Source organism: Lichenostomus cassidix, unplaced genomic scaffold (assembly GCF_008360975.1).
Source record: "Lichenostomus cassidix isolate B80296 unplaced genomic scaffold, HeHo_3.0 HiC_scaffold_39, whole genome shotgun sequence".
Classification (NCBI taxonomy): Eukaryota; Metazoa; Chordata; class Aves; order Passeriformes; family Meliphagidae; genus Lichenostomus; species Lichenostomus cassidix.
Genome location: NW_028147446.1, coordinates 2,458,167 through 2,484,922, shown reverse-complemented (window position 1 = coordinate 2,484,922; position 26,756 = coordinate 2,458,167). Strand labels below are relative to the sequence as shown.

Here is a 26,756-nt window from a genome sequence, read left to right as displayed (position 1 = left end):
AGGGGGTACAGCACCCTTTCTGGGGGTCTCCGTGGCCGCCACCCCCGTGTCCCCGCCCGCGGCTGTCCCCGCGCCCCGCTGCGATCTGTCCCCGCGGCCCCGGCGCTGGCCCGAGGCCACCGCGATGGAGCCAGAGCCGCGGGGGGGGCGGGCGGAGCTCCCCCCGGCCCTAAAACACCCCCCGGCCCCAAAACAAGCCCCCCGGCCCCAAACAACCCCCCTCCGGCCCCAAAATACCCACACAACCCCCCCACGCCCCGGGCGGGGGGCTCGGGACCGGCCGGACCGGCGCTGCCGCTCCCGGGACCTGCAGCAGGACCCCCGCCTGTCGCCCCCTCCCCCGTGTCCCCTCGCGTGTCACCCCTGCTGGGGGGGCTGGCCCTGCCCCGCCGCGATTTAAGGGCCAGCACGGCGCGGTGGCCGCAGACCCCAGACCGGCGGTGGCCACTCGCCCGCAGGTGAGGGGGGACAAGGGGAGGGGACAGGGGGGGTCCCGGCCTGGCCTCGGGGTGGCAGTGCCACGGGGCGAGTCCTCGGGGTGGGGGCTGTCCCCTGGTGTCCCCAACGCTCCCCGCAAAGTCCCTCAGCGCTTCATTCCCAGCGCGGAGGGTCCGCGGAGGTCCCCGGGTGTTGGCTCAGCGTCCCCAGGGTGTCCTCCTTTGGGGTCAGTGTCCCCAGGGTGTCCCCTGCGTGCTGGGTGGGACCCCTGGGTGTCCGCAGGATGTCCCCTGAGTCCCCCCTGTCCCCGCAAAGCCTTTTCCGCCCTCCCCCGGTGTCCCGCAGGTGCCTACCGCTGTCCCGCAGGTGTCCCCCGGTGTCGCAGCTGCCGCCATGACGGTGACCTACACGTCGCGAGTGGCCACGGCTCGCTTCGGGGGCTTCTCGCAGCTGCTGCTGCTGTGGCGCGGGAGCATCTACAAACTGCTCTACCGGGAGCTGCTCCTCTTCCTCGCCGCCTACCTGGGGCTCAGCCTGGCCTACAGGTGTGGGGCACGGGGGGACAGCGGGGGACACGGGGGAACATGGCGGGGCGCAGGCGGGGGCGTGGAGGTGGGGACACAAAGGGATTTGGGGACACACGGAGACCTGGGGACACGGGGCGGGCACAGGGACACGGAACAGTTGGATGGGGGTGACACGGGGGGGACGCCGGGTGCGTTTGGGGGGTCACCGGGGGTCCGGGCGGGTGACAGGGACAGTGTCCCTCCCGGTCCCCGCCAGGTTCCTGCTGTCGGAGGCGCAGCGGCGCCTGTTCGAGAAGCTGGTGCTGTACTGTGACAAATCGGCCAACCTCATCCCCGTGTCCTTCGTGCTCGGTGAGACCCCCGGCACCCCCCGGGACCCCCACACCCACCCCCAGGACTCTCCGGCACCCCCCGGGACCCCCAGAGCTACCCACACCCCTGGGACCCCCATTACCCCGCGACCTCCCACTGTCCCCAGTCCTCTCCCAGTTCCTCCCAGCGCTCCCAGTATCTCCTCCCGCAGGGTTCTACGTGGCGCTGGTGCTGGAGCGCTGGTGGGGACAGTTCCGCACGGTCCCCGCGCCCGACGGGCTGATGGTGGCGGTGGCCGGCAGTGTCCACGGCGCTGACCCTCGCGGGAGGCTGCTGCGCCGGACGCTGCTGCGCTACGGCAGCCTGGCGGCTCTGCTGGTGCTGCGCGCCGTCAGCACGCCGGTGTACAAACGCTTCCCCACCACCGACCACCTGGTGCAGGCCGGTGAGTGACGCCGCCGTGTCGCAGGGCGGGGTGACACCGGAGCCGGGGCGGCGGGAGGGCTGGGGGTGACCGCCGCGGTGTGGCAGTGGTGGCCTCTGCGCCTCGCTGGGGCTGGGGAGTGACCGGTGGTGCCACCGGGATGTCCCCGCGATGCCATCGGAGGGACTGACGTCAGCGCTGGGGTGGCATCGCGGTGGTGATGTCATCGCTGTGGGTGACACCATCGCGGCGTCGGGCAGCAGCTTCCCCGACTGCTGTGACGTCAGCGGGTGCCGTGGGGGTGACGTCGAAGGCTTGCTGGGTGACGTCACGGGGCAGCGGTGACACCACGGCTTTGGGGAGTGACATCAGGGGGTTCCCGATGGCTCTGAGGGAGGGGCGGTGTCGCTGTCTCAGGGGTGTCATGGCGGGTTGGGGCGACATCCCGGATTTGGGGTGACATCCCGGGTCTGGGGTGACACCGGCGGGTGACCCCCGCAGGGTTCCTGACGCGCGAGGAGCGGCGGAGGCTCGAGGGGCTGCGCTCGCCCTACAACAAGTTCTGGGTGCCCTGCGCGTGGTTCGGGGCGCTGGCGGGGCAGGCGCGGCGCGAGGGGCGAGTCAGGGACGACTGCGCCCTCAAACTGCTCATGGAGGTACCCCAGAGACCCCCCGGAGCTCCCCGGCAGCACCCCTGAGCCCCCCACACCCCTCCGCCGCTCTGGGACCCCCGCGGGCGTTCCCAAAGCCGCTGTCGCCCCCGGGGATCCCCCAGGAGCTGAACCGGTTCCGGGCTCACTGCAGCCTCCTGTTCCACTACGACTGGATCAGCGTGCCGCTGGTTTACACCCAGGTGGGCACCGGGAGCACCGGGGGGCTGGGGACACTGCGGGGACACGGGGGGGGACACGAGGGAACAGCAAGGGACACCGCCGGGGGCACCCGGACAGGGCTGGGGGGACGTCAGGGACACCTGAGGGGGAAGAGGATGGATGGACACGCGGGGACAGCCCGGGGTGAGGATGAAGGGACACCGGGGGGACACGGAGGGTCGGCGGAAGGTCCCCAGAGCCACCCGCGTCCCCCCGCAGGTGGTGACCATCGCCGTGTACACCTTCTTCCTCACCTGCCTGATCGGGCGGCAGTTCCTGGACCCGGCGCAGGGCTACGCGGGGCACGAGCTGGACCTGGGCGTGCCCGTGTTCACCCTGCTGCAGTTCTTCTTCTACGTGGGCTGGCTCAAGGTGGGCGGGGGGCGCCGGACGGGGGGGACAGGGGACACCCGCGAGCCCTGGCGACACGGTGGCTCCGCCGCAGGTGGCCGAGCAGCTCATTAACCCCTTCGGGGAGGACGACGACGACTTCGAGACCAACACGCTCATCGACCGCAACTTCCAGGTGAGCGCGGGGGGAGCGCGGGTGAGCCCGGGGGGAGCTGGCCAGGTGTCCAGGTGAGCGGGCAGCGCTGTGCGGCCGCAGGTGTCCATGCTGGCGGTGGACGAGCTGTACGGGGACGTGCCGGAGCTCGAGCGCGATCGCTACTGGGACGCCGCGAGTCCCCAGGCGCCCTACACGGCCGCGGCCGCCCCGCCGCGCCAGCCCACCTTCCAGGGCTCCGCCTTCGACGTGACGTGAGTGGGACCCCCGAACCCCGAGAGCCCCGCCCTGCCTCGGGAACCTCCCAAAATCCCGCGAAGCCCCACCCTGGGATGTCCCCAACCCGCGACCTCAACGCCCCGCGAAACCCCAAAAATCCCCCAAACCTGGGTTTGCCCCAGGTGACCCCAGGGGGCTTTTGGCGTGACGTCAATGTCCAGAGGAGGGTTTGGGGTGACCCCAAAAAGCCGGGGGGGGCACTGAGAGGTTTTGGGGTGACCAGAGGTGCCGGAGGGTGGGGGCAGTGGGATTTTGGGGTGACGCCAATGTCCGGAGGGGTTTGGGGTGACTCCGGGGCAGATTTTGGGAGGGTAGGGCAAACCCGGGTGCCTGGGGGGTTTTCTGGGGTTACCTCGGGACGGTTTTTGGGGTGAACCCCTCCTCCCGCAGCCTGGCCAAGGAGGAGATGCAGTTCCAGCCGCTGGAGGACATCGGGGACCCGCTGGGTGACCCCCTGGACCCGCCGCGGGTCGCCCCCGGCCCCCGCCGCCTGTCCCTGCTGCGCCGCAAGAGCAGCTCGGAGGGGGGCGGCGGGCCGGAGCCCCCCCAGGGGGACGGGGACCCCCAGGACCGATGGCTGCTGCACCCCAGCGCCGACCACGTGGTTTAGGGGGGACCCCAAAACCTGCGGCTGAGAGCTGTCTGAGCCCCTCAATAAAAACCCAGCGAACAAAAGTCTCTTGGGAACATCACTCCTTGCGGGGCGACCCCGAACCGCCCCCAAAACTGCCCCACAACCGCCCCAAGACCCCCCAGCCCCCCTGTGGGAGCCTCACCCAGCACTCGGGGGTCCCAAAGCCCCCCTAAATCCCCCCGGGACCTCCACCCACCGCAGGTATATCGCGGACACCCCAAAACCGCCGTTTGGGGGTGGCTCCTCGACCCCCCAGGTGGCTCCCCAGCCCTTCAGGTGTGTCCCCAGCCCTTCAGGTGTGTCCCCAACACCCCAGGTGTGTCCCCAAGCCGCAGGGGGACAGCTGAGCCCCGCAGCGCTGAAGCCCCCAAGCCCCCTGCCCGCCCCGCCGCTCCCACAAGGCACCGCGCGGCTATTTGCATTTGAACACTTTAACCACCAATCACAGCGCGAGGCGGTGCTGATATTTGCATAACGGCGCGCGCCAATCACCGCGCGAGGTTCCTCTTCTATTTGCATAACCACGCCCACCGCGCGCTGCGGCCGCGCAGGCGCAATGTGCTCAGAGTTCCCCCAAGGAAGAGCGACAGGGAGAATCGTGTTGTGTCCCCAGTTCCTTCCCAGTATCGCTCCCAGTGCTCCCAGTATCCCTCCCAGTTCCCCCCCAGTATCGCTCCCAGTTCCCTCCCAGTGCTCCCAGTTCCCTCCCAGTGCTCCCAGTTCCTTCTCAGTGCTCCCAATATCCCTCCCAGTGCTCCCAGTATCGCTCCCAGTGCTCCCAGTTCCTTCCCAGCGCTCCCAGTTCCTTCCCAGCGCTCCCAGTTCTCTCCCAGCGCTCCCAGTATCGCTCCCAGCGCCGCATTGCAAACTGTCGGCACTGCCGAGCCGGGCGCGGAGGGGAAGCGGCAGGAAGAGGAGGAGGAGGAAGAGGAGGAGGAGGAAGAGGAGGAGCTCCACCGCCAGCAGCCCCACCCGCCGCTCCGCTCTCCCCGATCGCTCAGCCGCAGCTCCCTGAATCCATCCCCAGCTCCCCGAATCCAATAACAGCTCCCCAAATCCAATAACAGCTCCCCAGATCCCTCCCCAGCTCCCCAAATCCATCCCCAGCTCCCCAAATCCATCGCCAGCTCCCCAAATCCCTCCCCAGCTCCCCAAATCCCTCCCCAGCTCCCCAAATCCATCCCCGCGGGCATCCCGCAGGTGAGCAGGAGGGGCAGCTCGCCCCAAATCCATCGCGGGGCTCCGGGAGGGTTTTTTGGGGGGCAGAGCAGGTTGGGATCTCGCGGCACCCCAAAGCTGAGCCGCAAATGACCTTTGGGGGCATCGCGGGGAGATCGCCCGGTGGCGGCGGGGAGAGACACCGGAGTGGGGATCCCCGGGAGGGAGAGGAACGCGGGAGCCCCGGAGCGGGGAGAGCGGAGAGGGGCGATCCCGGAGCCTGGAGGGGTGGGGAGGCTGGGGATGAGCGGATCCGGGACCCCCGAGGCTGGGGACGAGGGGATCCGGGACCCCCGAGGCTGGGGATGAGCGGATCCGGGACCCCCGAGGCTGAAAGGGGCGCTGACTCGCGGAGCTGCGCTTGGGCAGCGACAGCATCGAAGCCAAGGCGCTCAGCGCTTGTTCTCTCCCCGAGCAGGAAACCTCAGCGCTTGTTTTCCCCCGAGCAGGATTGCCCATCGCTAACCTCGGTCCTTGTTTTCCCCCGAGCAGAATTGCCCATCGCTAACCTCGGTCCCTGTTTTCCCCCGAGCAGGATTGCCCGTCGCTAACCTCGGTCCTTGTTTTCCCCCGAGCAGGATTGCCCATCGCTAACCCCAGCCCATGGAGGAGGAGCAGGAAGAGCCCCGGAGATCCCGCGCGAGGAGGAGCTGCAAACGCAGCCCGCGGAGCTCCGAGGAGGAAAGATCCGCCCCGCGCCGGGAGGGCGGCCGCAGGTCCAGGCAGAGCTCGGAGTTTGGGGTCGCTGAGAAGCCCCACAAGTGCTCGGAATGCGGGAAGGGCTTCAGGCGGAGCTCAGATCTGGTCGTGCACCGCAGGATGCACACCGGGGAGCGACCCTACAGGTGTGGGGAGTGCGGGAAGGGCTTCAGCACCACTTCCCAGCTGACCGTGCACCGGCGGATCCACACGGGCGAGCGGCCCTACAGGTGTGGGGAGTGCGGGAAGGGCTTCACCACGAAATCCCAGTGGAACGTCCACCGGCGCCTCGTGCACACCGGGGAGCAGCCCTACAAGTGTGGGGAGTGTGGGAAGAGCTTCAGCCTGAGCTCCCGCCTGCTGCAGCACCAGATGGTCCACACTGGGGAATGGCCCTACAGGTGTGGGCAGTGTGGGAAGGGCTTCAGCCTCAGGTCCACCTTGACTGTCCACCAGAGGAGCCACACCGGGGAGAGACCCTACAAGTGTGGGGAGTGTGGGAAGAGCTTCATTACAAGCTCCAGCCTGCTCCAGCACCAGAGGATCCACACTGGAGAGAAGCCCTGGAAGTGTGGGGAGTGTGGGAAGAGCTTCAGCGCGAGACACCGCCTGATCCTCCACCAGATAGTCCACACTGGAGAAAAGCCCTACAAGTGTGGGGAGTGTGGGAAGAGCTTCAGCCGCAGGTCCCGCCTGATTTGGCACCAGGGGATCCACACTGGGGAAATGCCCTATGAGTGTGAGGAGTGTGGGAAGAGCTTCAGTGAGAGCTCCAACCTGATCCGGCACCAGATGGTCCACACTGGGGAAATGCCCTACAAGTGTGAGCAGTGTGGGAAGGGCTTCAGCCACAAGTCCAGCTTGAGTGTCCACCAGAGGATCCACACTGGAGAAAAGCCCTACAAGTGTGGGGAGTGTGACAAGAGCTTCATTATAAGGTCCAGCCTGCTCCTGCACCAGGTGGTCCACACTGGAGAAAAGCCCTACAAGTGTGAGGAGTGTGGGAAGAGCTTCAGCGTGAGCTCCCGCCTGCTGCAGCACCAGATGGTCCACACTGGGGAATGGCCCTACAGGTGTGGGCAGTGTGGAAAGGGCTTCAGCCACAGGTCCACCTTGACCGTCCACCAGAAGAGCCACACTGAGGAGAGACCCTACAAGTGTGGGGAGTGTGGCAAGAGCTTCAAGGTGAACACAGACCTGCTCCAGCACCAGATGGTCCACACTGGGGACTGGCCCTACACGTGTGGGGAGTGTGGGAAGAGCTTCAGCTGCAGGTCTGGGTTTAAGGTCCACCAGAGGAGCCACACCGGGGAGAGACCCTACAAGTGTGGGGAGTGTGGGAAGAGCTTCACCGTGAGCTCCCACCTGACTCGCCACCAGGCGATCCACACTGGGGAAAAGCCCTGGAAGTGTGAGGAGTGTGGGAAGAGCTTCAGCGTGAGATATCGCCTGATGTGCCACCAGAGGATCCACACCGGGGAGAGGCCATACCAGTGTCCCGAGTGCGGGAAGAGCTTCTCACACATCTCTGGCGTGAGGAAACACCAACGGGGGCGCTGTAAGGGCAGCCCGGCGAGTGCCCCGAGGGCAGGAGGAGCTCCGTGCGCCGCTCCAGCTCCATCCCCCAGCCCCAGTGAGCCCCGCCGGGCAGAGCCCCGCTGATCCCCCTGGGAACACACCTGATGGGGACTCCACCTCTGCCTGGCTCCCTGTGGCCTTGATATGATTTTTATTTCTCTTCGTCCCTTCAAAACACCCCAAACGAGGGTAAAAATAAAGATGTTAAACTGAGACATGGGTGGGGACATGGGGGTATCTCCGGGGGGACGTTGGCTGTGAGGGAGCTGAAGCTTCCCGGGAGGGACTTGGGGCTCGCTGAGGCCTCGGGGGACACCAGGAGAGCCTGGCACAGGCTCTGGGGCAGCAGACCAAGGACCCCCTGCCCTGGAGCCATCGCCGTGTCCCCCCTTGTCCCGGTTCCCGGTATCCCCTGTCCCGGACCCCACTGGCCTCGTGCTGTCAACTGCCCCTCCCGGACCGTTACTGTGTCCCCCGTGTCCCTTTCCTGTCCTGCTCCCACCCCATCCGGATCCCATTCCCGATTTCATTCCCATTCCCTGTCCCGGTCCCGAATTCCCGTTCCTTAGCCCACATTCCCGCTCCCTGTCCCCTCCCGAGGTCACCGGGAAGCTGCAGCGCTGGCCGCGCCATTCCGCCCACAATGCATCGCGGCGCGCTGCCGCTTCTCGTTTGCATAGCCACGCCCACCAATCCCCACAATTCACCGCGGCGCGGCGCCGCTCCTCGTTTGCATAACCACGCCCCCGTGTCTCGCAGGAATCCTCGCGAGAGTTCGCTCCCTCACTCGCACAGCAGCCGCCATTGCGGCCTTTGCCGCCTCACGGCGATTTTCCCTCAAGGTTTCACTGCGGTGCGAGCGATACGGGGAGTTCGTTCTCCTAATTCCCTCCCAGCGCTCCCAGTATCGCTCCCAGGGCTCCCGGGATCGCTCCCATCGCCGCTGAGCGGAGAGGCCGCACTGCAAACCCCTCAGGGCTCGTCGCGGCCGCTCGGGGCTGTCGGCTCTGCCCGGGCCGGGCCGGGAGCGGAGGGAAGCGGCAGGAGAGCAGCAGCGGCCGCGGCGCCTCCCTCACGCCTTTCCCGCCATTTCCCGCCCGCTCGGGCCGCAGCTCCCACAAGGCACCGCGCGCTTAGTTTGCATAACCCCGCCCACCAACTCCCACAAGTCACCGCGCGCACTCGCCCTCATGTTTGCATAACCCCGCCCCTCGTGTTTGCATAACCCCGCCCAGGAGCTCCCATAAGGCACTGCGCGCACGCACCCTCGTTTGCATAACCCCGCCTTCTCTATTTGCATAACCCCGCCCAGGAGCTCCCACAAACCACCGCGCGCTCATTTGCATACCGTCACCCACAAGCCACCGCGCTCGGCCGCACCTTCATTTGCATAAGCCTCCCCTTCTCGCCCAATCACCGCGCGGGATCGCTGCTCATTTGCATAACCGCGGCCTTCGCCGCCCGCAGCCGCTTGGCGTCGTTTTCTCCTCCCAGTTCCTTCCCAGTGCTCCCAGTAAGAGCGATACTGGGGCGGATTGTGCTCCCAGTTCCCTCCCAGTGCTCCCAGTTCCCTCCCAGTTCCCTCCCAGTGCTCCCAGTTCCTTCCCAGCACTCCAAATTCTCTCCCAGTATCGCTCCCGGCACAGAAGAAGAAGACGAAGAAGCGGAAGAAGAAGCAGGAGGAGGAGGAGGTAGAAATTCTGAATAAATTCTGAAACCTTTTTTGGGTTTTAATTACGAGTGGAAGTTTAATTTAATTCCGAGTGGAAACAAAGCTTTTTTGGGGTTTGACAAACTGGGCAGGAGGGATCCGGAAGGTAAATTCCGAGTGGAAATAAATTTTTTGGGGGGTTTTATGAGTTGGGTGGAGGATCCAGGTGGTAAATTCCAAATAAATTCCGACTGGAAACAAAGCTTTTTTGGGTTTTTATTAATTGGGCAGGGGATCTGGGAGGTAAATTCCGAGTTAATTCTGAGAGGAAACAAAGATTTTTTTTGGGTTTGATGGGTGAGTTGGGCGGGGAGGATCCGGGAGGTGAATTCCAAATAAATTCCGAAACCTTTTTTGGCTTTTAATTCGAGTGGAAATTTAATTTAATTCCAAGTGGAAACAAAGCTTTTTTGGGTTTTTACAAACCGGGCAGGAGGGATCCGGGAGGTAAATTCCAAATAAATTCCGAGTGCAAACAAAGCTTTTTTGGGGTTTTTCCAAACCGGGCTGAGCACCCACACATCCCCAAGGGTCCAACAGCCCTTTCCAGCCCAAACCCCAAATCCCCCAAACCCCAAATCGCCTCCTCAGCCTCCTTCCCCGGCGATCTCCTCCTCGCTCAGCACCACAGCCCTCCACCTCTCCAGCCGCAGCCTCTCGTTGCCCTCGGAGCGAAGATCCCGCGCCTCGACGCGCCTCAGCTCCGCGGGGAGATCCCGAAACTCCTCCTCGTTCACGTCGCAATCCCGCAGCGCTCCCTCCAGCAGCCACCACCTCCCCAAAAACCCCACGTCCAGCAGCAGCGAGCCCCAAAATTCCCAAATCCTCGGCCGCAGGTGGGGGCAGAGCGCCGAGTAGAGCGCCGGCTCGCCGCCGTGGGGATCCGCCGCGGCCAGGGACAGAAATCCCAAATTTTGGACGCGGATCCTCCCGCGCTCCCGCAGCTTCGTCAGCCTCAGCACGTGCCGCTCGGCTCGGGGGCTCCGCGATCCCGGCGGGATTTGGCCCAAAATCCCCCCCGCGGCCACCACGGCGGTTTCCAGCGATTCCAAATCCGGCGCCGAGGTGGCCAAGGTGGCCGAGAGACCCAAAACCGCCAAACTGGCCGCGGTGGTCGCCGGGCGGCGCAGAGCTCCCGAGGCGGCTTCGCGGAGAGAGGTGGAGTAGTCCTGGAGGAGAGCTCGGCACCAGCGGCCTGCGGGGATTTCGGGGGGTTTTGGGGGGTTTTGGGGGGTTAGGGAAAGGGGGAGAGCCCCGGGAAATGGGGGATGTCCTCCTCGGGGTGCGGGGAATGGAGGTTGTGGGGAAACCCCCAGACCCTATTTGGACCAAATTATTATGGGAAAATCCCAGACCCTGTTTAGGTTATAGAGAAAACCCCCAGACCCTATTTGGGTTATGGGGAAAATCCAGGGTCTAAACGGGACGATTCTGGGGTCCAAACGGGACAATTTGGGTCCAAATCGCCCCCCCACCTCCCCAAAATAGCCCCCCGACCCCCCCCGGTGTCGCACCAATAAGTGTCCGACCACCCCCCGCTATCCCAACCGCACTAAACCCTTCCGGAACGCCTCGATCGTCTCTCACCGAGCCGCGTGTCTCCCAGCCGAGCCCAAACCCCTCTCCTCGCCGCTCCCGCCGCCGCCGCCATGATTACCGGGAGGCGGTACGGATGGGTGGGAACCAAAATACGGGGTTGGAACCAAAGCGGCGGCGCGGCGGGGCTGAGGGGGAACGTTAAACGGGGTGACACCGGGCGGGCGAAACCATCGCGGAGTGGTTGGGGGGAGGAGTGGAACGAACCATGGCGGCACGGCGGAGGGGGCTGCGCATGCGCAGAGCGGCGCCGCCAATTCGAACAGAGCGCGCGAATCTGTGAGGGGAAAAGAAGGAAAAAAATGGTAAATGACGGGGAAATGATAGCGGGGAGGGCGAAGGAGGGGAGGGGAGCCTCGGTGAGGGGGATTGATGTGGTTCTGGTGGGGTTTAGGGGTCCCCAGGCCACCCGCGCCCCTCAGGCCAATGAGACCCCAAAATTAAGGCTTTTTCCTCACCAAAACGTCAAGTTTTCCCCTCACCCTGACCCTGTGGGATCCATTTTCCCCCAATTCCCCAATCCAGCACCCACCTCTCCTCTCATTATCCAGTCTCCCTATTGGAATAAACCCTTAATATCCATTTTTGATTCCATAGCAGCTCCAGCACTGAATCCTGATGCTCTCATTCTGTTTTTTCTCCATTCCATCTCATTCCCAACACCTTCATTCCCTGTTTTTCCTCCATTCCACCCTCATTTTTCTCCATTCTATCCATTCCCTCATCCCCATTTTTCTCCATTCCATCCATTCCCTAATTCCCATTTCCCCCACATTCCATATATTTTTTTCCCCACATTCCATATAAATTTCCCCCCACATTCCATATAACTTCCCCCACATTCCACCTCATTTTTCCCCCATTTTCCCCATGTTGCACCTCATTTTTCCCCACATTTCGTCTCATTTTTTCCCCACATTCCATCCCATTTTTCCCCATTTTCCCCCAAATTCCATATAATTTTTCCCCACATTCCATCCCATTTTTCCCCATTTTCCCCCAAATTCCATATAATTTTTCCCCCAAATTCCACATAATTTTTCCCCACATTCCATCTCATTTTTCCCCCTCAGGGCCCAGCAGGAATCCTCCCCATGGAGGAGCTCTCAGAGCTCAGCCAGGAGCTTCTCAAGGAGCTCAGCTCAGGATACAACGAGGAAATTCTCCGTCGAGGTTTGGAAATTCGGGAGAAGATGGAAAATCAGCTGCTGGAGAGGCAGGCGAAGGCTCAGGGCATTGCTGAGGGTGAGTGACCCCAAAACGTCCCCAAAACATCGAAATCCCCCCAAATTCCTCCTCATTTCTCCCCAAACCCCCAGCTCTGGCCGAGGCTGAAGCCAGAATGTTCCAGAACCTCCAGGAGCTCCAAACCGACGTCCAGCAGCTCCGTGGCCGAAGCAGAGAGCTGGACATGGAACTGGACAAAGCCCAGCAGACCTGGAGGAGCTCCAAGGACAAAACCCAATATCCTACAAGCCTCACGGGGTGATTTTGGGTGTTTTTTTGGGGTAATTTTGGGGTTTTTTTGGTGTTTTTCCTTGATTTCCCGACGGCGATGCGTGGAGAGTTGGAGGAGCTGCAGGAGAAGCTGAGGGAGCTGAGAGAGGAAAAGGAGGATGGTGATGATCCAAACCTTCCTCCTGATGTGTGAGTGGGGATGGGGACCCCAAAAACCCGCCCCTGGAAGCCCTAAATCCCCCTGAGACCCCAAAATCCCCCTGAGATCCCAAAATCCCCGCAGGTATATGGCGCAGTTGTACTACGAGATCAGCAGGATCGATTGGGATTACAGCGCCGAGCCGGGGAGGATCAGAGGGAGTGAGTGACACCCTGGACCCTAAAAACACCCCAAAACAGCCCTTAAAACATCCCAGAACCCCTAAAAACACCCCTAAAACCCACCCAGACCCCTAAAATCCCAAAATAGCCCTAAAACCACTCCCAGGACCCCTAAAAACACCCCAAAACAGCCCTAAAACCACCTTCAGGACCCTAAAAACAGCCCTAAAAACATCCCTGGGCCCCTAAAAACAGCCCTAAAACCACCCTCAGGACCATAAAAACATCCTAAAACCCAGTCAGGGCCCCTAAAAACAGCCCTAAAACCCACCAAGACCCCTAAAATCCCTCCAGGACCTCTAAAAATTTCTCCCAAGACCCTTAAAACCCAACAAGGACTTCTAGAAACAGCCCTAAAACGCACCCTGACCCCTAAAAACACCCCAAAACAGCCCTAAAACCACCCTCAGGACGCCTAAAAACACCCCCAGGGACCCTAAAAACACCGCTGAAAACATCCCAGGGACCCCCAAAACAGCCCCAGGCACCCTAAAACCCACCCAGGACCCCTAAAACCCACCCTGAGACCCTTAAAAGCCAACCGGGACCCCTAAAAACAGCCCTAAAACCCACCCAGACCCCACAAATCCCTCCAGGACCTCCAAAAATCTCTCCCATGACCCCAAAAATCCCTCCCAAGACCCCTAAAACCCCCAAATTTTTCCCCTCCCAGTCCACCACGGCCCCGAAATCGCCGTTCCTCTGGACCTGGATGAGACTCAACACTCTGGGATTTTCATCAGCGACTACCTTTGGGGTCTTCTGCCCACGGAATGGAGACCCCGCAGACCCCCAGTGCCCCCCAGGGAGCCCCCTTCACCCTAAAACCGGCCCTATAAATCCTGGAGACCCCAAAAACCCCAAATTGTCATGATTTGTAACCAAACCTCATTAAATTTGTAATTTGCAATTTGTAACCAATCCTAGTTAAATCCCAAATCTCTTTATTCCTCCATGTGGGAATCATAAAAACCCCAATATGACCCCAAAATGGGCAATCGGGGTTGTGGCAAAAGTCCTGGGATGGTTTTGGGGTGACTTGGTGACTTTTCTCGATTTGCCGCCGGCGGGGATGAATTTGGGGAGGTTTTGGGAAAAATCCGGTGGAAAAATCCCAGAAAAATCCGGAGAAAAATTTGAAAAAGTCGGGAAACAAATTGGAAAAATTCAGAAAAATTTGGAAAAATCTGGAAAAATCCAAAAATATCAGAAAGAATCCAGGAAAAAAAAAAATTAGAAATAATCCAGGAAAAATCAGGAAAAATTCAGAAAAAGATCCAGAAAAATCTGGGAAAAAGCCGGGGGAAAAAAATCTGGAAAAATTTGGAAAGTATCTGGGGGGAAAAAAAAAAAAATCCGTAAAAATTTTTTTTTAAAATCTGGAAAATTTTGGAAAAAATCTGGAAAAAATTTTAAAATCCGGAAAAAATCATAAAAAATCCAGGCAAAATCACAAAAACCCGTAAAGAATTCAAAAATCAGAAAAACAGAAAAAAAAAATTTTTTTAAATTCAGAAAATAATCAGAAAAATTTCAGAAAAAATCCAGAAAAAAATAAGAAAATATCCGTAAAAAAATTCAGAAAAAATCAGAAAAAAAAGTCCGTAAAAATTAAAAAAAATATCTGGAAAAAATTTTTTAAAACCCAGAAAAATTTGGAAAAAAAAAAATTCATCAAACCTCCGGAATTTCGGGATGTTTTCCCCCCCAGCCCCGCCGGCGGCTCCGCGGTCAGCAGCACTGTCCCTCCGCGGGGTTGTCCTCATCCTCGGGGGGTGGCCGCGGGTGACACGGCTCCATGGTGACAGCCACCCCGAGGCCGCTGCGCCCCGATGGCATGGCTGTCACCTCTGTCCAGGCGTTGGCCTCGGGGTCAAAACACTCCACAGAGTCCAGGAAGGAGTGACCGTCGTAGCCTCCTGGAGAAAGGGGAATTGGGAGCTGGAAAATCCTAAAATAGTGGGAATTTAACCCAAAGGTTGAATTCTCACAGAGGAGAGGAAGGAGTTTTGAGAAGAGCCCAAGAAGATCCCAAAAAACCCCAAGAATCCCCAAAAAACCAGCAAGAATTCCTAAGAAAACAAGAATCCCCCCCAAAAATAAAAAAAAAAAACCCTAAAAGTAGCAGAAATTTCCACAAAGTTTTGAATTCTCTCAGAGGAGCGGAAGGAGTTTTGAGAAGAGCTGAAAAACCACCAAGAATCCCCAAAAAAACCACCAAGAATCCCCAAAAAAACCACCAAGAATCCCCAAAAAAAACCCCAAGAATCCCCAAAAAACCAAGAATCCCCAAAAAAACCACCAAGATCACCTCAGCAACCACCCAGGACCCCCCAAATTCCCCCCAAATCCCCCCAAACCCATACCCAGCACATAAATCCTGTCCCGGAAGGCTGTGACCCCCAAAGCACTCCTCCGGTGTGCCATGGGAGCCACGAAGCTCCAGGTTTGGGTTTCCACCTCGAACCGCTCGGCGCTGCTGAGCTGCTGAGTGCCATCGTAGCCCCCCAGGGCGTAGAGACAGTTCCCGAGGGCACAGACCCCTGGAAATGGGGGAATTGGGGTTTGGGACCCCAAAAAATGGAGTCAGCATCCCCGAAAACCCCCAGAAACCCCAAAAAACCCATAGAAACCCCCAGAAAACCCATGGAGAAGCCAGAAATTCATTGAGGATCCCAAAAAAACCTCAAAAATTGAGAGTCACCCCAAAATTAGGGACAGTTCCCGAGGGCACAGACCCCTGGAAATGGGGGAATCGGGGGTTGGGACGCCAAAAAATGGAGTCGGTGACCCCAAAACCCCCACAAACCCCATGGAGAAACTGGAAATTCATGGAGGATCCCAAAAAAACCCCAAAATCTGAGAGTCACCCCAAAATTAGGGAAAGTTTTTGAGGGTGCAGACCCCTGGAAATAGGGGAATCGGGGGTTGGGACCCCCCAAAAAAATCCCCAAACCCCTCCAGGACCCCCCAGGTCTCCCAAAACACCTCCAAATTCCCCCCAAACCCCTCCAGGACACCCCAAAACACCCCCAAATTGCCCCTAAGCTCCCCCAAAACACCTCCAAAAGCCCCCCAAACACCCTCAAACCCCTCCAGATCTCCCCCAAACTCCCCCCAAACCCCTCAAAGACCCCCAAAACGCCCCCAAACCCCTCCAGGACTCCCCAAAACGCTCCCAAATCTCCCCCAAACTGCCCCCAAGCCCCTCCAGGACCTCCTAAACCCCTCTAGGACCCCAAACCCCCCGCTGCCCACCTGCCCCGCTGCGCACGGTGGCCATGGGGGGGATGGGCTGCCAGCTGTCCCTCTCGGGGTGATATCTCTCGGCCGAGCTCAGCCTGGCGCTGCCATCGAAGCCACCGACGGCGTAGAGCAGCCGGTTGAGCACTGCCACCCCCAGGCCGATGCGCCGCGTCCCCATGGGGGCCACCTGAGCCCACTCGTCACGCTCGGGCTCATACCTGGGATGGGGAACACAGGTGAGACCCCCAGGGATATCCCAAAAAACTGAAAACCCCATGGTCAGACCCCCAGGGATATCCCACAGGGGTTCAGACCCCCAAAAAGTGAAAACCATTTCCAGCCCCATTTCCACCCTGCCCTAGGTTACACTACAGATGTAACTGTAGATAAATAAATATAGGTAGAATATATCTATTATCTTCTATATGTATTTATATTTATATTTATATAAATATAAATAGAATATAAATATAGATAAGTAAATATAGATAGAATATTTAAGTATTCTATTCCCACCAGCTGTGGGGCAGTGGCTGTTATCACCTGCTAATTACCCACCCCGATAACTGTTAATTAGCCATCAAGGACCCACCATGGACTCATCCTATTGTAAGATGCTCCGCCCAGGAGGGAGGAGCCAAGCGTTCCCACCTGGATATAACCTGGCCTTGGAGCTGCCTGAGCTAGCCCTGTCTGGTGAGTGACCAGAGGACAAGAGTGACCACCGGACCTTCAGGTGGACACCAGACCTTCGCAGGTCACCTTCAGCTGGACTGCTGCCACCACCCTGACTGGGTGTCAGGTTGTATCTGACTCTGTCAGTGCTTTTCCTCGGATTATTTACTTTTTTTTAATTTTTCCTATTAATTTTAATCTTGACTTGTGATCTCCCACTGGTTTGTTTTCAAACCAATACACACCCCCAGCCCCATTTCCACCTCATTTACCACCTTTCTGTCACCCATTTCCATCCCCCAGCCCCATTTCCAGCCCCATTTCCAACCCCAGCCCCATCATCCCCCATTTCCACCCCATTTAACCCCATTTTCACTCCATTTCCATCCGAATTTCCACCTCCCAACCCCATTCCCACCCCATATCCCCATCCCCTGACCCACCTCTCCCCAGAGCAGTGGTGCATACACCCCCACAACCCTCCCAGCCCCATTACCCCCCCATTTAACCCCATTTCCAGCCCCCCAACCCTTTTCCCACTGCTTTTTCTCCCCCCAGCCCCATTTCCACCCCATTTTTGACCCACCTCTCTACAGAGCAGTGATGTGTACACCCCCAGGACCCCCTAGCCCCATTTCCATCCTGATTACCATCCCATTTAACCCCGTTTTCACCCCATTTCCATCAGAATTTCCACTCCCAACCCCATTTAATCCCATTTTCTGACCCACCTCTCCACGGAGCAGTGATGCGTACACCCCCAGGACCCTCCCAGCCCCATTTCCACCCCATTTTAACCCCATTTCCCCCCATTTTTGACCCACCTCTCCACGGAGCAGTGATGAGTACACCCCCAGGACCCTCCCACGGCGTAGATCAGCCCGTCGATCACTCCCACGCCGATCCTATTCCTGGGCACACTCATGGGAGCACAGGGCGACCACTTCCCGCTGACGGGATTGTAACAATCCACCGCCGCCGAGTCCGTGTTCCCGTCGGGCGAGTTGTTCCTCCCTCCGACCGCGTAGAACAACCCCCCGACAGCACAACCCCCCAGCCCCGACCTGGGGGTCTCCAGCTCCGCCAGCTTCACCCACGACCCCTCCAGAGGATCAAACGCCTCGAGCGTGCTCAGCGATTTCCTCAAATACCCTCCGGCGGCGTAAATCAGCTGGCGGATTTTCGGCGTCCGGCCGGGCGGGTTGTCCTTGTGAAGAGCCAAATCCCGGAAAACCCTGGCTAGATACCGGAGAGCGTCTCGCCCCAGATCGTGCCGGCGGCGGAGCTGGGCGCGGAGGAAGCGCGGGGTGAGCGCGTGGCAGCGCACGGCGCGGAGCAGGGCGGGCAGGAAGGGCGCGCGGCCGGCCCTGTCCTGCTGCACCCACGCCACCACCGCCTGGAACACCTCGGACTCGCAGCGCACGTTCAGCTCGTCGCGGCTCAGCAGGGCGGCCAGCTGGCAGTGGGACAGCGACAGGAATTCTTCTTGCTTTGAGACCTGTGGAAAATAGAGGGAAAGAGGTGAGAGAGATCGAAAAACAGGCCAAAATCGGCCAAAAAACAGCTCAAAATTAGCTCAAAACCAGCTCAAAATCAGTTTAAAAACAGCTCAAAATCAGGTTCCTGGCAGTGCAAGAGGGAGAGGAATTCTTCTTGCTTGGAGACCTGTGCAAAACAGGTGAGGAAGATGTCAAAAATGCCAAAAAAAGGCTTAAAAAGAGCTCAAAATCAGCTTAAAAACAGCTCAAAATCATGTTTCTGGCATTAGCTGGCAGTGGGAGAGAGGAATTCCTCTTGTTTGGAGACCTGTAGGGGAAAGGGAGATTGAAAAATAGCTCACAAACAGCCTAAAAAGAGCTCAAGAAGAGCCTAAAATCAGCTTAAAATCAGGCTCCTGGCATCAGCTGGCAGTGGGAGAGGGAGAGGAATTCCTCTTGTTTGGAGGCCTGAGCCAAAAAGGGGGAAAAAAAGGTGAGTGAAACGTCAAAACCGCTGAAAAAATGGCTCAAAAACAACCCCAAAATGACATCCTGGCAGTGGGAGAGAGAAAGGAATTCCTCTTGTTCGGAGACCTGTGGGGGAAAAGGTGAGGAAGTTAAAAAAACAGCCAAAAAATAGATTAAAATCAGCTTAAAACGACATCCTGGCAGCAGGAAAGAGCTGCAGGGAAAAAGGTGAAGGAGATCAAAAAACAACTCAAGCTTAAAATGACATTGTGGCAGTGAGAGAGAGAGGAATTCTTGTTTGGAGAGCTGCAGGGAAAAGGGTAGAAAAGCCCAAAATCTGCTCCAAACAGCCCAAAATCAGCTCAAAAACAACCCCAAACTGACAACCTAGCAGTGGGAGAGGGAGAGGAATTCCTCCTGCTTGGAGACCTGCAGAAAAAAGGTGAGTGAGATCAAAAACCAGCTAAAAAAACCTCAAAATCAGCTTTAAATGACATTGTGGCAGTGGGAGGAGGACAGGAATTCCTCCACGGTATCTCCTCATTCCTGCTGAGTTCCCAAATGCCTGAAAAATCCCTTTTTCACCCCAAAATCCTCACCTCAGCAGAGTTCAGATAGATGTACTCCCTCGCCTCCTGATGTAGCTCCAGCCAAATCCCCCTAAACACACCAAAACACCCAAAAACCCCATTTTCACCCCAAAATCCCCTTCCTCACCTCAGCAAAGTTCATACAGATGTACTCCCCCACCTTCTGCTGCAGCTCAGACCCTAAGACTCTCCCAAACTCCCCAAAAATCCCTTTTTCACCCCAAAATCCTCACCTCAGCAGAGTCCATATAGATAAACTCCCTCGCCCTCTGCTGCAGCTCCACACATCCAATGGGGTTCCATCCCTAGGGGTCTCCTGACCCTCAAACTCCCCAAAACCCCCCGGAAACACCCCAAAATCCCCAAAATAACCAAAAAACCCCTTTTCTCACCTCAGCGAAGTTCATGTAGATGTACTCCCTGGCCCTCTGCTGCAGCTCGGCGCAGCCCAGCCGCTCGGCCAGCGCGGCGATGCCGATGGCGTTGCTGGGGTGCAGCTGAGCCCCCAGAAACCTGCAGCACGCCTCGACCACCGCGTCCACCTGGTACATGACGGCGCCGTGCAGCAGCGGCAGCACGCAGCGCTCGCCCACGGCCACCGCCGCCGTGTAGGCAAACTCCACCAGCCGCTCCATGGCCCGCGGGTGGACACCCTCGATGGTCACCTCGGCCAGGCCGCGCTCCTTCAGCCCGGCGGTGAACATGGCGCGGAACACCGGGCTGGCGGCGGCCAGCACCACGCGGTGGGCGCGGAGCAGGGTGGGCGCAGTGTCCCCTCGGGGGTGACACACCCGCAAGGTGACGTCGCACAGGTGACCCTCGAGGCGCAGCTGGTTCATGGCGGCCAGCGCGGCGCTGGGGTGCTCGGGGAGGGTGAAGCGGGACGGAGGGGAGGAGGAGGAGGGTGAGGAGGAGGTGAGCTCGGCGGGGAAGCCGGGGGGTGGCGGGGAGGGGCTGGACATGGCGGTGGCAGTGCTGGTGACCCCCTGATTAGAGGGTTAGGGGGTGATGGAGAACCTGTGGGGAGAGAAAAATAGGGTTAGAGGGGATCGGGATCTCCCTGGAATGGGGTTTGGGGAGTTATGGGGTGGGGAAGGGTCTGGGGGGAGAGGAAAAGGGGATTTGAGGAGGGGAAACTGAGGCACGGAGGGGGTCAGGATCGCCCTGGAATGGGGTTTGGGGTGGTGAAGGGGCTGGGGAGAGAGGAAAAGGGGATTTGAGGAGGGGAAACTGAGGCACGGAGGGTGGGGAGGAGTGGATTAGGATCTCCCTGGAATGGGCTTGGGGGAATTATGGGATGAAGGAGAGGCTGTGGGGGAAGAAAAGTGGGGTTCAGGTGGGGAAACTGAGGCACGGAGGGTGAGCAGGGGGTCAGGATCTCCCCGGAATGGGGTTTGGGGTGGTTATGGGGTGATGGACAGGGAAGAAAATAGGGTTAGAGGAGGGAAACTGAGGCACGGAGGGTGGGAATATCGCCCCAAAATCCCCCAAAATAACCCCAAAATCCCCTTTTCTCCTCCTTAAGGGGGTCGCCTCCCTGCTTGTGTCGCTTTTGGGGTGCCCCGGGTGGGTTTTAGGGCGATTTTGGGGGAATTCTGTGTGGATTTTGGATAAATTTTGGGTGGATTTGGGGTAAATTTTGGGTGGATTTTGGGTAGATTTTGGGGCGATTTTGGGTAAATTTTGGAGGAATTTTGGGTGGATTTTGGGGGTCTCACAGCCCTTGCAGCGACCCCAAAAACGGCAGCATCCCCGGGGTTATTTTGGGGATATTTTGGGATATTTAGGAGCTATTTTTGGGATCTCTCCGGTACCGGGGTATCCCGGGGGATATTTTGGGAATATTTTTGGGATCTCACCAATCCGTACCGATACCGGGAACACTATGGGAAGTTCCGGCAGATATTTTGGGGATCCCGGGTGACATTTTGGGTCAGTTTGAGGATGTTTTTGGGATCTCTCCGGTACCGGGATATCCCGGAGATTATTTTGGGGATATTTCGGGAATATTTTGGGTCAGTTTTGGGATATTTTGGGGTCTCACCAGTCCATGGGAGGGGAAAATGACTAAGCAGCGCGCGGAGCTCCCGCCGCGATAAGAGCCCTGGGGACACGCCCTGTGACGTCACGGACACGCCCATCGCCATAATAAGAGTCCCTCGGGGTGGTGGTGACCCCAAAGTGACCCCAAAATGTCCCTGGGGCCCCTAAAATGGCCTTGGGACCTCCAAAGTGACCCCAAAGTGTCCCTGCGACCCCCAAAAATGTCCCTGGGAGCCCCAAAGTGACCCCGAAATGTCCCTGTCACCCTCCCCAAGCCCCGCCCACTCCCTCTGACCACGCCCACATCGCTCCTCATCTGCATAACCACGCCCACGAGGGGGCTGATCTGCATAACCCCGCCCGTTTCTCCTGGCCACACCCGCTCTGTGATCTGCATAATCCCGCCTACTTTGGCTGGCCACGCCCACTGTCGCCTTAGTCGCTTTTGCGCTGGCTCCGCCCATTCTCTGGCCACGCCCCCTCCAGGCCACGCCCCGCGCGCTCCGCCGCCATGAGGCTGGGGGGGGAGGGGCCGGGACCCCCCCCGGTACCGGAACCGGGAAATGGAACTGGACCGGGAAATCACAGACCGGGAAAGCAACGGGGAAATGAACCGGGAACGGGAAACGGACCGGGAAATCATAAACCGGGAACGGAACCGGGAAATCCACCGGGAAATCCACCGGGACAGCGCGTGCGGGGACGAGTGATCGCGGCCTGGAACAGCGTGAAATACGGTAGGGACACCGGATACCGGACACCGGGAATGGGACACCGGGACACGGGATCTGGGGGGAACCGGGACACCGGGAGAGGCACACCGGGGACACCGGGAACTGGGAATGGGACACCGTGGAGGAACAGGGACACCGGGAAAGGGATCGGGGGGGAACCGGGAGCGGGACACCGGGACACCGGGAAAGGCACACCGTGTCCGGCGATCTCGGCTCGGCGGGATGCTGCTTCCCGGGACCGCGGGAACGGGCGGGGCTGGCCCGGGATTGGGGCCCCGGTGGGCTGTCAGGGGGTCTCTCGGGGTGCTCAGGGGGTCTTTGGGGTCTCTCGGGGTGCTCAGGGGGTCTCGGGGGTCTCTCTGTCCCCCCAGGCTGGACACTCCGCCCGCGGCCGAACTTCAACCCTCGGGAGCCTCTGTACCTGCTGGGGAGAGTTTATCTGCCGGGGATCGGGGGTGAGAGACCCCGGAGGGCTTCGGGGGGCTTGGGGGGCTTTGGGGGTTTTGGGGGGCTCTAGGGGCTTTGGGGGGCTTTGGGGTCTTTGGGGGGCTTTGGGGTCTCCCACTCCCATTCAGATCACAGTGGGATTTCCGCTCCCTCCTGTGGCTCAGAATTCCCGGGAATCCCGTGGGGTTTTGGGGTAATTTTTGGGGGTCTCGGGGGTCTCCCACTCCCATTTCTCCCCCCTAACCAAGGAGTCCCAGTGGGAATTTCTCCTCCCACCTGTGGCTCAGGATTCCCTGGATCCCTATAGGATTTTTGGGGGAATTTTTGGGAGAATTTTGGGGGCCCCAGGGTGGTCTCAGGGTTCTTCCATTCCTCCCCACCACCAGGATCACAGTGGGATTTCCACTCCAGCCTGTGGCTCAGGATTCCCAGGATCCCTAAAGGATTTTTGGGGGAATTTTGGGGAAATTTTTGGGATAATTTCAGGGGTCCAAGGCTGATCTCGAGGGTCTCCCACCCCATTTTTCCCCCTCTCAGATGACCTGGCTCAGTTCCGTCGGGATTTCTCCTCCCGCCTGTGGTTCACCTACCGCTCAGGATTCCCAGAGCTGCCCGAGACCCCCGAGACCCCCAGGATCCTTGGGACCACCAGGACCACCGACTGTGGCTGGGGCTGCACCCTGCGCTCTGCCCAGATGCTGCTGGGCCAGGGGCTGCTGCTGCACCTGCTGGGACGGGGTGAGACCCCCGGGGTTGGGGAGAGACCCTTAAAACCTGGGAGAAGATCCCTAAAACCCAGGGAGAGACCCCAAAACCCGGGAGAGACCCCAAACCCGAAAAAAGATCCCCAAAACCTGGATAGAAACCCCAAAAACTCATAGGAAGAGACCCGAAATCCCAGTGGGACCCTCAAAACCCTTCTGGGATCCCCCAAAACCCACGGGGGGACCCTAAAACTCGCCCCCCACTCAATTCCAGACTGGATGTGGTCGGAGGCGATGCTGGAATTTGAGGAGGGGGAGACAAGGAGAACGAGGGACCACCGGGATGGTGCCAGGAGACCCCAAAAGGGAGCCAGGACACCCCAAAATGGGGCCAGATCACCCCAGGATGGACATGGAACCCCCAGAATGGACAGTGGATCACCTGGAAGGATGTGGGACCCCCTGGGATGGAGCCAGGACCACCCAAAAGGGGTCAAGAATCCCCAAAAAGGGATCCAGGAAACCCCAAAAAGGATCCAGGACCCCCGAAAAGGGATGCAGAACATCCCAGGATGGATCCAGGACCCCCGAGAATGGAGCCAGGACACCCCAAAAAGGATCCAGGACACCTCAGGATGGAGCCAGGACCCCAAAAAAGGGACCCAGGACCCCCCAGGATGGACACAATCCCCCCAAAACAGCCAGGGACCCCCTGGGATGGACACTGAGTCCCCCAGGGTGACACCAACCACCCCAAAAAAGCCCCAAAAACCCTCGGGACAAACACTGGACGCCCCAAAAAAGCCCCAAAACCTCTCTGGACAAACACTGGACACCCCAAAAAAGCCCCAAAACACCCCAAAAAAGCCCCAAAACCCCTTGGGACAAACACTGGACACCCCAAAAACTCCCCAAATCCCCTCGGGACGAACACTGGACACCCCAAAACCAGCTCGGGGACCCCCAGGTGTCACCTGGGAGCAGGAGCAGCGCCACAGGGCCATCGTGTCCTGGTTCTGTGACCATCCCGGGTCACCTTTCGGGATCCACCGGCTGGTGCAGCTCGGCAGGGAATTCGGGAAAAGCGCCGGAGATTGGTTCGGGCCGGGGATTGCTGCTCACCTGCTCAGGTGAGAGGGGTTTGGGGACATCTGGGGACACCTTGGGGACAATTTATGGACACCTGGGGACACCTTGGGGACCTCTGGACACCCCCGGGCACCATTCAGGGTTTGGTCCTGCGATTGCTGCTCACCTGCTCAGGTGAGAGGGACCTGGGGACACCTTGGGGACACCTTGGGGACATCTGGGAACACCTGGGGACACCTTGGGGACAATTTATGGACACCTGGGGACACTTTGGGGACACCTGGGGACACTTTTCTTGTCCCTGCAGGGTCGCTGTGCACTCCTGCCCGCACACCCCCAGCCTGGCTGTCTGTGTCGCTCAGGATTGCACAGGTAGGGGAGAGACCCCTCCTCAGATTGGGGCAGGGGGCTCGTTTTGGGTTTTTTCAGGGAGATTTGGGGTTTTTTTGGGGGGATTTGGGGTGTTTTTGGGATTCAGAGGGAAAAAAAAAGACGCCGAGTTTTCAGAGAAATTTTAGCACACAAATTATTTTAATTTACGAATATTTTAGTGTATTTTTGTTTGTGTATTTTAATAGACAAACTTTTAATAGACAAACTATTTTAATACACAAACTATTTTCATACGCAATAATTGAACTATACAGTTAAATAGTTAAAGATATTTAACTAAAACTAAGCTAAACTAAAAATAGTTAAAATTTTAAACTGTTTTAATATACCAAGTGTTTAATATACGAAGTATTTTAATATATTTTTAATTTTTTTGTAGTTTACAAGGGCGACGCGGCCAGGTTGCTGCGGGGATCCGATGGGACTCCGGGAATTCCGGGAAAATCGGGAATTCCGGGAAAATCGGGAATTCCGGGAGATGGGACACCGGGAAAATCGGGAATTCTGGAACACGGGAAATCGGGAACATCGGGAAAATCGGGAATTACGGGAGATGGGACACCGGGAGTTCCGGGAACGTCGGGAAAATCGGGAATTCCGGAATACGGGACACCGGGAACGCCAGGAAAATCGGGAATTTCGGGAATCCCGGATTTCCCCCGCGGGCTGATCCTGCTGGTTCCGGCGCGGCTGGGCGGAGAACACCTGAACCCCGAGTACGTGCGATGCGTCAAGGTGGGTCTGGGGACAGCGGGGGGACACGGGGACATGCCCGGGGCCAGGGAGGCAATCCCGGTACCGGGGACTCGATCCCAGTGCCGATCCCCGGGCTGGGGAGGTGACCCCGGTGTCATTCCCGGTACCGTGGAGTCATTCCCGGTGCCAGGGACTCACTCCCGATGTCACTCCCGGTGTCACCTCGCTGTCCCCTCTGTCCCCCAGGCTCTGCTGCAGCTTCGCTCCTGCCTGGGAATCATCGGCGGCAAACCGCGGCACTCGCTCTTCTTCCTGGGATTCCAAGGTGAGTCCCCAAAGTGTCCCCAGGTGTCACCAAGTGTCCCCAAAGTGTCCTCAGGTGTCACCAAGTGTCCCCAACCACTCAATCCCTCCCCAGGTGACTCTCTGCTCTACCTGGATCCTCACCTGCTGCAGCCCTATGTTGACACAACTCGGGAGAACTTCCCTCTGCAGGTGGGTGAACCCAAAATCCCCAAAAAAATCCCAAAAAAATATCCCAAAATTGGGGTTTGGGGGGTCTGGGTGAGGCTGTGAAATCCCCAAAAAATTTTAAAAAGCCCCAAAAATACCCCAAAATTTTTTTAAAAAATCCCCCCAAAAAATCTCAAAGAATTCCCCTCCCCAAAATAATTAAAATATCCCTAAAAATTCAAGAAAAAAAATCACAAAAAAAATTTTTAAATGTTTTTAAAAAATCCCCCAAAAATAAAAAAATTCCAAAGAATCCCAAAAATCTTTTTAAAAAATTTTTTAAATCCCCAAAAAATAAAAAAAAACCCAAAAAACTCTCAAAAAATCAATCATTTTCCCACCTCCCCAAGTCCTTCCACTGCCGTTTTCCACGGAAAATGTCCTTCAGGAAGATGGATCCGAGCTGCACTTTTGGATTTTACACCTCTGGGAACGAGCTGGAGCAGCTCTGGGAGCAGCTGGAGAGCGTGAGTTCCCAAAATTCCCATTTTTCACCCAAATTTGGGGAGTTTTCCCCAATTTCTGACCCGAAAATTTGATTTTCCCCAGAAATTTGGGGTGTTTTCCCTAACTTCTGACCCTAAAATTCCCATTTTTCACGGAAATTTGGTGTTTTCCCCATTTTTTTGACCCTAAAATTTGATTTTTTTTATTTTCCAGGTGTTGGAGGATTTTCCCATTTTCACTCTGGCTGAAGGTTTTGCTGAAGATCAGAATTTGGATTTCACACCTGGAACTCCTTTGGTCACCCCAAATCGGAGGGGAAAAAAACCCAAAAAATTCCCCAAAAATCCCAAAAAATCCCCCAGTTCAGAGGAGTTTGTTTTCCTCTGAGATCCTAAAAAAAAATCCCCAAAAAATGCCCCAAAAATCCAAAGAAATCGCCAACATATTGCCTGAAAATCACCCAAAAATTCCCCCAAAATTCCCTCAAATTCCCCCAAAATTCAGGTGTTTTCTGGGAATTCCAGGTGTTTTTCTGGGAATTTCTTTATTTTCTGCTCCACTCAGGATCCCCCAAGCCACATCCCCCCGAAATAAAATAAAA

At 58.2% G+C, this 26,756-nt stretch overlaps 6 protein-coding genes across 18 annotated transcripts; 4 read left to right on the top strand and 2 right to left on the bottom strand.

The window, feature by feature from the left end:
• The first annotated feature begins 831 nt into the window (after positions 1-831).
• Positions 832-4,057, top strand: BEST2 (bestrophin 2). The gene is made up of 9 exons (XM_085046162.1): positions 832-983; positions 1,222-1,316; positions 1,465-1,722; positions 2,203-2,357; positions 2,477-2,554; positions 2,793-2,945; positions 3,019-3,099; positions 3,181-3,332; positions 3,748-4,057. The coding sequence occupies exons 1-9, from the start codon at positions 832-834 to the stop codon at positions 3,965-3,967; spliced, it is 1,344 nt and encodes a 447-aa protein (XP_084902288.1). The 3' UTR covers positions 3,968-4,057.
• An 894-nt stretch (positions 4,058-4,951) lies between these two features.
• LOC146422767 (uncharacterized) lies at positions 4,952-7,699 on the top strand. The gene is made up of 2 exons (XM_085046156.1): positions 4,952-5,191; positions 5,788-7,699. The coding sequence occupies exon 2, from the start codon at positions 5,813-5,815 to the stop codon at positions 7,568-7,570; it is 1,758 nt and encodes a 585-aa protein (XP_084902282.1). The 5' UTR covers positions 4,952-5,191; positions 5,788-5,812; the 3' UTR covers positions 7,571-7,699.
• Positions 7,700-9,646: 1,947 nt separating this feature from the next.
• On the bottom strand, positions 9,647-10,955 carry TIMM29 (translocase of inner mitochondrial membrane 29). The gene is made up of 2 exons (XM_085046158.1): positions 10,785-10,955; positions 9,647-10,392 (listed from the first exon to the last, which is right to left on the bottom strand). Exons 1-2 carry the CDS (start codon positions 10,846-10,848, stop codon positions 9,785-9,787), a joined length of 672 nt encoding a protein of 223 aa, XP_084902284.1. The 5' UTR covers positions 10,849-10,955; the 3' UTR covers positions 9,647-9,784.
• Positions 10,956-11,841: 886 nt separating this feature from the next.
• SPC24 (SPC24 component of NDC80 kinetochore complex) lies at positions 11,842-13,717 on the top strand. Its single transcript, XM_085046160.1, has 4 exons — positions 11,842-12,038; positions 12,113-12,440; positions 12,535-12,611; positions 13,306-13,717. Exons 2-4 carry the CDS (start codon positions 12,349-12,351, stop codon positions 13,455-13,457), a joined length of 321 nt encoding a protein of 106 aa, XP_084902286.1. The 5' UTR covers positions 11,842-12,038; positions 12,113-12,348; the 3' UTR covers positions 13,458-13,717.
• A 521-nt stretch (positions 13,718-14,238) lies between these two features.
• On the bottom strand, positions 14,239-21,214 carry KEAP1 (kelch like ECH associated protein 1). 3 transcript variants are annotated; one of them, XM_085045820.1, is made up of 6 exons: positions 21,134-21,214; positions 19,482-20,106; positions 17,378-18,051; positions 15,891-16,096; positions 14,999-15,175; positions 14,239-14,551 (listed from the first exon to the last, which is right to left on the bottom strand). In XM_085045820.1, exons 2-6 carry the CDS (start codon positions 20,049-20,051, stop codon positions 14,364-14,366), a joined length of 1,815 nt encoding a protein of 604 aa, XP_084901946.1. In that variant the 5' UTR covers positions 20,052-20,106; positions 21,134-21,214; the 3' UTR covers positions 14,239-14,363. The 3 variants fall into 3 exon arrangements, with proteins under 3 accessions (XP_084901946.1, XP_084901947.1, XP_084901948.1); XM_085045821.1 differs by lacking the exon at positions 14,999-15,175; XM_085045822.1 differs by lacking the exons at positions 14,239-14,551; positions 14,999-15,175 and adding an exon at positions 15,329-15,372.
• Positions 21,215-21,630: 416 nt separating this feature from the next.
• Positions 21,631-26,651, top strand: ATG4D (autophagy related 4D cysteine peptidase). 11 transcript variants are annotated; one of them, XM_085045810.1, is made up of 11 exons: positions 21,631-21,697; positions 21,731-21,869; positions 22,238-22,321; positions 22,851-23,051; positions 23,292-24,147; positions 24,414-24,478; positions 24,879-25,234; positions 25,442-25,520; positions 25,614-25,690; positions 26,059-26,175; positions 26,369-26,651. In XM_085045810.1, exons 1-11 carry the CDS (start codon positions 21,644-21,646, stop codon positions 26,540-26,542), a joined length of 2,202 nt encoding a protein of 733 aa, XP_084901936.1. In that variant the 5' UTR covers positions 21,631-21,643; the 3' UTR covers positions 26,543-26,651. The 11 variants fall into 11 exon arrangements, with proteins under 11 accessions (XP_084901936.1, XP_084901935.1, XP_084901938.1 ...); XM_085045809.1 differs by having other exon boundaries at positions 21,631-21,701; positions 21,735-21,869; XM_085045812.1 differs by having other exon boundaries at positions 21,644-21,728; positions 21,786-21,869.
• Positions 26,652-26,756: the final 105 nt, after the last annotated feature.

Coding starts and splice junctions, on each gene's coding strand:
- BEST2 (XM_085046162.1), top strand. CDS start 832: ATGACGGTGACCTACACGTCGCGAGTGGCCACGGCTCGCTTCGGGGGC. Junction 1,317..1,464: donor CCCCGTGTCCTTCGTGCTCG/GTGAGACCCCCG, acceptor AGTTCCTCCCAG/CGCTCCCAGTATCTCCTCCC. Junction 3,100..3,180: donor TCATCGACCGCAACTTCCAG/GTGAGCGCGGGG, acceptor GTGCGGCCGCAG/GTGTCCATGCTGGCGGTGGA.
- LOC146422767 (XM_085046156.1), top strand. CDS start 5,813: ATGGAGGAGGAGCAGGAAGAGCCCCGGAGATCCCGCGCGAGGAGGAGC.
- TIMM29 (XM_085046158.1), bottom strand. CDS start 10,848: ATGGCGGCGGCGGCGGGAGCGGCGAGGAGAGGGGTTTGGGCTCGGCTG. Junction 10,393..10,784: donor GCTGGGAGACACGCGGCTCG/GTGAGAGACGAT, acceptor AAATCCCCGCAG/GCCGCTGGTGCCGAGCTCTC.
- SPC24 (XM_085046160.1), top strand. CDS start 12,349: ATGCGTGGAGAGTTGGAGGAGCTGCAGGAGAAGCTGAGGGAGCTGAGA. Junction 12,441..12,534: donor CCAAACCTTCCTCCTGATGT/GTGAGTGGGGAT, acceptor AAATCCCCGCAG/GTATATGGCGCAGTTGTACT. Junction 12,612..13,305: donor GCCGGGGAGGATCAGAGGGA/GTGAGTGACACC, acceptor TTCCCCTCCCAG/TCCACCACGGCCCCGAAATC.
- KEAP1 (XM_085045820.1), bottom strand. CDS start 20,051: ATGTCCAGCCCCTCCCCGCCACCCCCCGGCTTCCCCGCCGAGCTCACC. Junction 16,097..17,377: donor CATCACTGCTCCGTGGAGAG/GTGGGTCAAAAA, acceptor TCCCCATCCCAG/GTATGAGCCCGAGCGTGACG. Junction 15,176..15,890: donor CACCGTGCGCAGCGGGGCAG/GTGGGCAGCGGG, acceptor CCCCATTTCCAG/GGGTCTGTGCCCTCGGGAAC.
- ATG4D (XM_085045808.1), top strand. CDS start 21,644: ATGAGGCTGGGGGGGGAGGGGCCGGGACCCCCCCCGGTACCGGAACCG. Junction 22,322..22,850: donor TTATCTGCCGGGGATCGGGG/GTGAGAGACCCC, acceptor TCCCCCTCTCAG/ATGACCTGGCTCAGTTCCGT. Junction 24,479..24,878: donor TGTCGCTCAGGATTGCACAG/GTAGGGGAGAGA, acceptor ATTTTTTTGTAG/TTTACAAGGGCGACGCGGCC.